This window comes from Procambarus clarkii, chromosome 49, assembly GCF_040958095.1.
Source record: "Procambarus clarkii isolate CNS0578487 chromosome 49, FALCON_Pclarkii_2.0, whole genome shotgun sequence".
NCBI classification, from domain to species: domain Eukaryota; kingdom Metazoa; phylum Arthropoda; class Malacostraca; order Decapoda; family Cambaridae; genus Procambarus; species Procambarus clarkii.
Genome location: NC_091198.1, coordinates 7,620,669 through 7,630,571, shown reverse-complemented (window position 1 = coordinate 7,630,571; position 9,903 = coordinate 7,620,669). Strand labels below are relative to the sequence as shown.

Genomic DNA, 9,903 nt, shown 5'->3' with positions numbered 1-9,903 from the left:
TTGTAAGTATATTTTGATTCCTATATACAGTATTTGTTTTTTGTTACAGTTATATGCATCTGTTCTACTGAAGGACACTTTGACAATAAGCAAAGGGAAAACACTTTTAGAAAAGGCATTAAAAGAAGACCCATACCACCTCCCAGCTGTTTACCTGCTATGTGAATTATATGAACAGGTATGAGTGCTTAACATTTATTTGTTTAATGTAAATGTGTAATTTCATAAACCTACTTGCCCATTAATTTATAGTCAGCCAGAGAGCAATGAAAGAGTAAAGTATACTTCTATTATTAATCTTTAAATAGCTCCAGTCATTATCTGTGATTACCTCCTCTGCTAGAATCAGCAAATGGATTTTTTTTTTGGACATTAGTTTTGTGAATTATTTTTTGCCATGCACACCACAGTGTAGGACTTTTAGTTAGCCGAGTAATTGAAAGATTAAGATATTTTTGTAGAATTTTGTCAGTGTTTTTGCTTGCTTGTTTGCAGCTGTGTGTTCCTAAGGTACATCAGGTGTGGTTCTTAGTGAGTCATTCCTGTGCCTAGGTTTCCTGCTTGATTTTTAAGCCTTTAAGTCTTGGTAAACCCCTCGCTCTGTCTGATATAAACCGGTTCCCTCAGCTGCTCTTGCTGTGGGGGGGGGGGTTGCAAATTTTAGAATTCCTTTGTCTTATTTTTGTGCCAATAGATCATTCTTCCACCTCCACTAGTTGCCTGTGGGCAACCCACCCTCCTGTTAAGATAATTCTGTACCTATTGTGATGATCATCAATAGTCATAAATTCATACATACAGAGGAGCCTCGATTAACGAATTTTATCCGGCACAGCACCGAGCTCGTCATGTGAAACGCTCATCTTGCGAAACAAATTCCCTCATGAAAAATAGTGGAAATAAAATTAATCCATAGTTTCCCCATCGAAAAACATCAATATGATATTTCATAGAAAATGGAGCAGCCTACCTGACATACACAGAATGAACCTTTTTGACATTTTTTCTTTTTTCAAAATTGTTCAAATTGTTTTTGTCTTTTTTCATTCCTCCCCTCCCCCCTCAGGAAGCAGCCCGTAACAGCTGTCTAACTCCCAGGTACCTATTTACTGCTAGGTAACAGGGGCATCTGGGATGAAAAACTCTGCTTATCTGTTTCCGCAGGCACCGGGAATCGAACCCCAGACCACAGGATTATGTATCCAGCGTACTGTCCACTCAGCCACCAGCGCCCTGTGTAACTGTGTCAAAGGCTTTCCGACAGTCAAAGGAAATGCAGTATGCCCACTCTTCTCTTTTTTGTTTCATCTTTGTCACCTGGTTGTAGAATTCTATTAAACCAGTGAGGCAAGATTTGCCATCCCTGAACCCCATGTTGGGGGTGTGTTACGAAGTCCCTTATCTGCAGATGTGCTGCTAGGTTTTTTGTCACGATCTTATCCATCGCCTGACAACTGGGTGGACTAGCGCTTCGGATTCGTAGTCCTGAGGTTCTGGGTTCGATTCCCGGTGGAGGTGGAGGCGGAGACAAGTGGGGAAAATGTATCTTTCACCCTGATGCCCCTGTTACCTAGCAGTAAATAGGTACCTGGGAGTTGGACAGCTGCTACGGGCTGTTTCCAGGAGGGGGAGGGGGTTAACAAAAAGGAGACCTGGTCAAGGACCAGGTCGCGGGAACGCTAAAAGCCCCGAAATCATCTCAAAATAACCTCAAGAGATCACCTTGCAAGGTACACAAGTTAGGGACACTGGCCTGTAGTTCAGTGCCTCATGCCTGTCACCCTTTTTAGGACTACATTAGCTGTCTTCAATATATCTGGTAGGTCTCCTGTTTCCAGTGACTTACTATACACTGGTGGTGTGAATTGTATTGGGTGGAGCTATCCAGGATTTAGCATCAGGGAAGCTTTGAAGAGTCCCACCAGAAATAGGCATTTCATTACATTCAATGTTGGATTTTATTTACAGGATATGCGTTACGAAGCTGCAATAGAATTATTACGTAAACAGGTTGCAGTACAATCAACTAGTCGTCTTCATCAGATGCTGGCAGACTTTTTTTCACATGTTCATGATGAGGAAAAGGCTGCACACCATTTTGGAATTGCATTGAAGTAAGTATTATTTAATGTTACAATAGATAATAAGCTTCATTGGATTATGAAAGTCTCATTATCTTCACTAATGAGACTAGCATCCAGTTGTAATAAATCAGTCATTTTAGAGCCTGAAAATGGATTTACAATTTACAATTTTGTTTAATTTCATCAAAGATTGACAGTTTAGTGTATGTGCTAATGCTAAAGATTGCTTCATAAAAATGTTTGGGAGCTGTGGCAGCTTAGGTTTTAGCATGATTTTAATACTGTACTCAAGATCTAAGTTTTGATTAATGTTGATTCCATCAGCCATGAACCTAGTAATACTCGTGCCTTGGAAGGAATGCAGAAGATGGAGGCTGCTCCTGATGCAGTTGAAGCTCCTCCTTATGACATGGAGGTGGAGGATATAGCTGATTCTGAGGTAAGATAATTTAACCTAATTGTCTTCTTATTTTTTCTTTAAGTCATTTTATTCTTTAAACTGATAGTGTATTGACTTGAGTTGCAAAACAAAATTTTGATTTCAGCTCAAATGTGATATCCGAGATTATAATTCTGATAAATAAAATAAATTGGTAACCTTAAAATTTTACAACAAATGACTAGACATCCAGTATAGGTTTCAGCAGTTGGTGTGCATTTGCCACTTTGTTTGTGATTCTGTGTATTAACTCTTTACATCACCCCAGCCCCCTTTAGTTCATTCATTCATTTATCCTTCATCATTGTCCAGTTTCCTACTTTTCATGGAAGACATCTGCCCTGAGGAAAAAAAAAAGAGGAACAAGAGTCAATGAAGGTTAAATTAAGTAAAAAGATGTCACTTGTTTATTACATTATGACTTCAGCTACCTGGAGTAATACTTTGCTATACAGTACTATGACCATTTAGTGAGGCAGGGAGATGATTCACGTAAAAAGATTTTTCTGTTCTGTATCCTTCAGTAGTTATCTTTAGTTAAAGATACTGAATCATTAGAGTTGTTAGTAACAATTGGGCCTTTAACTTTGAATGAATACTAAACACCTTGGACCAAAATCTGGTATTACCACATAGGTGAGGAAAGTGTAGGGATCATAGATCAACCCCACACCAAAGTGAATTTCACAAAGTCAAACCATCAACTGAACAATTCAACACTCATAGAGGCAACAAACGACACAATTTGAAAACCTGTCACCTGGTAGTTTTTCATGTATCACAACCCTTGCTTCAAGAACCCATTACCCTTCACTAGGTAGCAGCTCAGGTCTCGCTGAGTTCCGTGCCAGCTGTTCCCTCACTCTCGAGCCTTATTTGTTCTAGTTTACTAGTACCTACTAAAGGTGGGACATCAGTCTTGAACCTAAACTAAGCAGGTTTTTGCCTTTTTGAGATGAACTGTTCCACATAGAGAACTTTGTTGCTATTACTAATATTATCATATATGATTTCACAGTTGTGTAAATGCCAGCCACATTTTATATCTCCAGTAATTTCAATCACTGTGGTTTTTAACTAGGCTTCTCTTCCCTAGTACCTGCTCGTGTTCCATTGGCCACCCACTCTGAGAGTTTGGATCTCTCCTCTTAGGTATTCTTATTTTGTTACCCGTGTCCTAGATTATGTATGGAACTTGGTCACACTGCAAAATCTGATTTCTCTAATCAAAATCTATTTCAGGGAGAAGTGGAAGAAAGTGATCTTGAAGCTGTTTGGTCAGATGTGGACTTTTCATTTAGTGGCCAGTAGCATAGTACCATCTGAAATGTTTACCACATGGTCAACAACTAAAGTCGCACCAAGTTGTCGATGCTGCATTTGCTGTGAGCATAATCTGCCTAACTGATTAGTAGCATACTTTTGTACACAGTATTTGTAATTTAGTGACTGGAAAACTTTGTCCTTGATTTACACACAAAATCATATATGAATATTTATTGATTGTACTACCCATCTTAGGACATTGTATTTATGCAGCATTTTCACATGCATGTAGATATAATTGAGGATGTTAGGATTTCAGTGCTGTATTTTATTTATTTGATGAACAAATTATGCTTATTAATACAAGAAACACGGCATCATGTATAAAGTGCGGCATCATAATGTATTTATTTTTCTACGTAGACCTTCCTTTAAAAGTCCAGTATACAATGTTCATTGTGATATTTTGTCATTACTATATAAATGTTCTTAGAGATGCTCTTATATCTCATTTGTTTCATGATTATTTGTTTGCAATTCTACTGTTTTTGTTCCTGTAAGGAAGAAAAATAGAAACGTTGTTTCTTACAGGAACAAAATGGCCTCGGGTGCTAGCTCGGGAGTACCAAGTGAGTGGGTTGGAATCCTCCTCAGGGCTCCCACTGATTTTCTCATTGTTACATCATGTTAATGTGGCTTCATTGTATATTTTTCCTGTAATTCATTTTGTCACTTTAGGTGGGCAAAGATACTCTTTATCTCCCTCTGGAAGATCCTTACAGAGACTAAAAAAAAATTGAATGAGCTCCTCATGAGAAGCAGATACAAATTCTTGACAAACATTGACAGACACCAAAATAATACAAGGTTAGATGTTGGTATGGTAGAATGATAAATATTGTGCAAAGCATAAAATAGCTTACTACCATATTGTGCTTCCCATTCTCCCTCATCCCTACACCAGAACCTCTAGGCAAGACCTGCCCCATCAAGTGGTACCTCTTTAGGTGACGTGCATTCAAGTTGTCTGGCCAGATAAAACAACTCATATGCTTCCAGGATTCCAGGCAGCAATGTACATTATTCTGTTCCAACTTGAGATGTTATAGTGTCGTCGTCATGCTCACAAACCATGTTCAGTAGAGGGAGCTCGTACAAGTTAGGGTCTTCACTGGTCTTCACTTCACAGAGAGAGGGAGAGAGAGAGAGACTTGACTGACTTATCCCTTCAAGAGTACATGTACCCTCCCTGCATCACTTGCTCCACTAACTAGTGATAACTGATGATACTATATGTTGACATCAGTCCCTGATGGCAACATGTTGATTTAGAAGGATTCCTAGATGTTACATGAACTGTGTTAATATTATCATTGTGCATATTTTATTCATTAATAGTAAGTTGCTAACCTGTGAGACTTTGGTAGATTTGTTTTCATTAACTCTTAGGCTGCGATTATCATCTACTGACTATCCTTAAGGGACTGCGGTAATCAGCAAAAGACAATTTAAACTATTATTGTCTGAGTTTCACATGTACGATGCAGATATGGATATAAATGCTCTCTGTAGACGTAAATAAAGAAAAACAAACGATAATACAATCAGTGAAACATCCGAGGGTAAAACAGGAAGCATCAGCAAAGTCGAGCACCAGGCATTGACAAGTGCCAGATGTAGCCTTGCAGAGCGCCTCCACCCAGTGAAACGATAAATATTCACTTGTGTACAAATACAAATTAATAATTCTATAATGAAAAATTATTTTTAGGATTTTTTTTTTTTTGGTACATAGGCGAGTATGACCATTTTCCATAGCTGCTGTCTACGGGTTAAAGAGTTTGAGTGGTAAGATTGTGAAGAAATGTGTAAGAATTTAAGTTTATTGGAAAGTAGGAATATGGCAAAAGTACACACAGAAATCACAATAGCGTGATGCATCAAATGAACAAACAGATTATGGCAGCGTCTGGGATGATCTCGGACGTAGGTTCGAATCCTCGTCACAGCCCTTGTGGATTTGTTCATGGCAAAAGTAGACTGCTGAATAAAACGATGAGTAACACAAGGTAAATGGAGGATATATTGCAAAAGGCAAAAATTTTGGGAATGCAAAAGGGTTAAAGTACTGAGAGAACTTTCAGAAACCGTAGAAAAGTAAAGGTCTAAAAAAGGCAAAAGGAAGGAGAGTTGTTTTTTTTTATACAAAGTTATGGGTTTGAGAAACCCAGTAAATACTTTGACTTTGGATCAATAGGACCTCACTAAACAGAAAATTAAATAGAAAGGAAAAACTCCCAAATAAAAACTGGTTCTTAAATATCTTGTATACAAATTGGATATTTATAAACAAGTTATGGAATGGAAGGATATAATAGTTGAGGCCTAGACATACAGTACTGGTACTTGTATTGATTAGTTGTCAATGATTCCAAGGATCAATATTCCCATGGCCCGGTCTCTGACCAGGCCTCCTGGTTGGTGGTCTGGTCAACCAAGCTGTTCAATGCAGCTGATCACAGCCTGGTTGATCAGGTATCATTTGAGGTGTTTGTCAAGTCCTCTTTTGATGGAGACAAAACTTGAAAAAAGGATGCACAATGAGTTTGTCTTTGAAAAAGATTACATAATGTAGAAAGGGGACAGGGAAGTGAAGAAAGTAGATGAGCTAGCAATATTAATAAAAGATCTGTTAGCATGAGAGATAATACAAAATCCTCATAATGTAGAGGTCCAAATAACATAAATGGAGCTTAAATAAGAAGTCTGTTATGGTGGATAGTAGTACAGTAATGTATATACACTGCTCCATCAAACAATGCCTGGGCACAAGAACACTGAGAAAACATGAGGGAATGGCAACTGAGCATTGTGAGAGATATAATTAGGATAGCCGAAAGGAGGTAAGATTAATTTTAACTGGGAGCTTTAACTAAAAATCAATTTACCTCTATTGAAAATGATGTGATCTAGGAATGAACAATTGGATTTCTTTCCAGACAGAACAATCATCTATTCAACAACAAATAAATAAAGCCACAAGGATGAGAGGTGATGAACTAACTATATTGGACTTTTGTGTTCATAGAGTGAGAGGAAGAGATTTTTAGGTAAAATATTTGGCACTAGTAGGCAGCAGTGACAATGTACTAGAAATAGAATGTGGGATCAGCTCGCCCCAACCTCACAAGCAATTTGGTTGGGCTCAAGGCCAGGACAGGAAGGTCCACTGAACATTGATCCTTAACTGTTTACGCTTATTCATCCAGAAGTAATTGGTGGATCTGGTTATAAACCGATTTGCAGTTTGTGTTCCAGAAAAAATGCTAAAGGGAAAGGAATTGGTAGGAAGTTGAATTTCAGAAGAGGAAGATGGGTACTTCTGAAGCAGTTCTTTGGAAAAGTAAATGGGAAAGATATGTGAGAAAAATATTAAAATTACATGTACTGTATGATTATAGTGAGAGATAGGTTGGAATTCAGTAGTCTGAATGAATGCACTTCCATCGTTTTCAAGTAAATGATGGGGTAAGTAGGTAAGCCATGAAAATGAATGGGTAAATGACCAGAGTGCATGGGTAAGTGGTGGGAGTAATTGGGTTGTGGTACAAAAAATTGCAAATTTGCTCATTTTTGGACATTGCTGGTAAGAAATTCGGCCAAGATGAATGTTCGGTTAACTCAAATAAGGTGAGCCCCATATAATTCAGATTACCGAGCCTAAACAATAAATTACTGTAGTTGCAAGGGTTGTATGATGGGTGAAGACAACAACACTGCACAACAAGATAAATAAAATATTACCAGGACTAGTTATAGGTAGCCCCTCCCCTTCCCTTGTTTCATTCCCATTTTCTATATTACATGGGTTTAATTGTATTAGAATTAAAGTTCCATTGTAAATTTGCAATCTTTGGACTCTTACCATACATCAGTTCATTTTAAAGCCTGACCCTTGAAATTAACCATTTTTTAGTTTTATAGTGTAATACTGTTTTTCCAGAATAATGCATGTGGGCCTATGGCTCCATATGTGAATATACAGATAAAAGAATTCAACACACAAGTGAATTTTTTTATCAAAAACAATGACGTTTATTTTTGTATATACTTTAGTATTTTAACACACACGATAAAAATACCTGTAAATGCTTCATTAATTTAAATGCATCAATAAATATGTAGAGACTATAAATTTTTACTTTCCTGGGTAGAGCTTAGGCATATTATGGTTCATTAGGCTCTGTATCACAGATGCGCGTTCAAACGAGACTGCAGCCTTGAAAACTAGTGAACTAACTCTCCCAACAATGATCAAAATCTCTTAAAACTTGTGCAACCTTGTTTGCCCCACTCGTTTGTGGGGAGGCAGCTCCCAATCAGCCGGCATCTCCACGTTCAGTTCTATGCAGATGTGTAGTATGTGCCGGATCACTTCTCTGCTGCTCTGGCTCCAAGTGTTCTGCTTTTCAGTTAAGTGGCACAAACAGGGTTCTGGTAACCCAGTATCTTGTCAGTGTGCCCAGGCCCCGGCACCCTTATGTGGCTTTGGGTTCTCTCAGCCAGAAATCCTCGTCTTCATCTTAGTTCCTGCAGTGCTCTCTCCTCCCTGGTAAGTGGCTTTTTGTTTTCCTTTTCTGTTGGTAGTTAGCTTCAGGGAGCCACATGGGGCTCTCTCCAGAAAACCAGTGTTGAATGTAATGAATGCCAATTTCTGGGAGAGCCCTGATGACTTTGACACCCTCTAGGTTGCTTGGGGGTTGGTTAGATCTGCCATAGAACTGTAGGTGGACATGCTGGCTGGCTGACTGGGAGCTGCCTCCATCCGAGTTGGGGAAAATGAGCTTTCAATAGTAAAGAGATTTTGATGGTTTGTTTACATTGTTGGGAATGTTCTTTTGGCGATTCTCGATGCTGCGGTCTCGTTTAAAGCCAGCAGTGGTCTGCTTTGTCTTGCTGACTCTCTGGGTACCTTCCCCAGTGATGGCATAAATATATACTACAAGATAAAATGTCTGTCTGACTGACTGAAGTTGGAGGCCATATGCATGGGGGCTTGCTTAACCCAAATTGGCAGAGGGAATGGTCTGGAGTGTGAGATGAGTATAGGCTGGCTGGGGTCCCTAGAATTCAAAAGGAAACAGTGTGCCACGGTTACATTCAGACTCCCATGATGATTTGGCACTGCCCACCAGTTGCATAGCTAAATATTTTCACAATTTCTTGTCCTTGTACTGTACTAATTTGCACCATTATTCACTGGTCTTGGGAAAAATTAACAGAAATTTCTTGCTGTCAATAATTTGCTCGTACTCACATAAAATAGATGATTCTTCCACAGCTTTAAAGGTTTCTCAACCCATGGCCTTTTTTTTTTTTTTCCAAAAGTGGCAATTTTTTTTTTTTTTTTATAATAGACCACTAGGCTCCTCTCACTGGTGACTACTTGACACATTAGACAATTGTACAGTATTTTAATACGAGAGAGACAGACAGACAGACACATAGTAAATGGATGGATAGATGTATGGTTTGATGGATGGATAGATACTGGATAAAAAGATGGTGAATGGATAGATAATGATATAGAAAGATGGATAGATAGGTAAATGGATGGCTATGTGGATTGATAGATTGGTAGATAAAGAGGTATAGCAGGCAATGCCAGGACCTCCCCACTTCCCATAGTAAATATACGTACGTCACTGCTCTCTGTGCCTCCGAGGAAGCCAGGTTCTGGTCGGTGATAGAACGGTGATGAATGCAACCTAGTAGCGGTACACAAGCAGTGACAGTACAGTACGGTAGCTTCAGGAAGCCACTGGGGCTCATCCAGAAATTGGCATTTAATTATATTCAAAGCTTTTTTTTTTTCTTATTAAATTCAACTTGAAATGCATTAAGAACAAGAACATTTGACTGTTTTTCAGCAGTGTATTTGGTGGCAAAATTTATATTAACTTTGATTACAAATGTACGGTATAAATAGTCAGGCTTAATGATATGTATCATTAATGATAATATATTACATTGATTTCTTGTTTGGAAATTTTTGTTCACTTTATTACTCTACTTGACTATGCATGCACATTCAGGGACAAGAAAACATTATCA

The 9,903-nt window shown here is 38.4% G+C and overlaps 1 protein-coding gene across 1 annotated transcript; it reads left to right on the top strand.

Moving 5' to 3' along the window:
* On the top strand, positions 1-7,920 carry LOC138351310 (anaphase-promoting complex subunit 7-like). Its single transcript, XM_069302957.1, has 4 exons — positions 1-178; positions 1,969-2,114; positions 2,409-2,523; positions 3,766-7,920. Exons 2-4 carry the CDS (start codon positions 1,972-1,974, stop codon positions 3,832-3,834), a joined length of 327 nt encoding a protein of 108 aa, XP_069159058.1. The 5' UTR covers positions 1-178; positions 1,969-1,971; the 3' UTR covers positions 3,835-7,920.
* Positions 7,921-9,903: the final 1,983 nt, after the last annotated feature.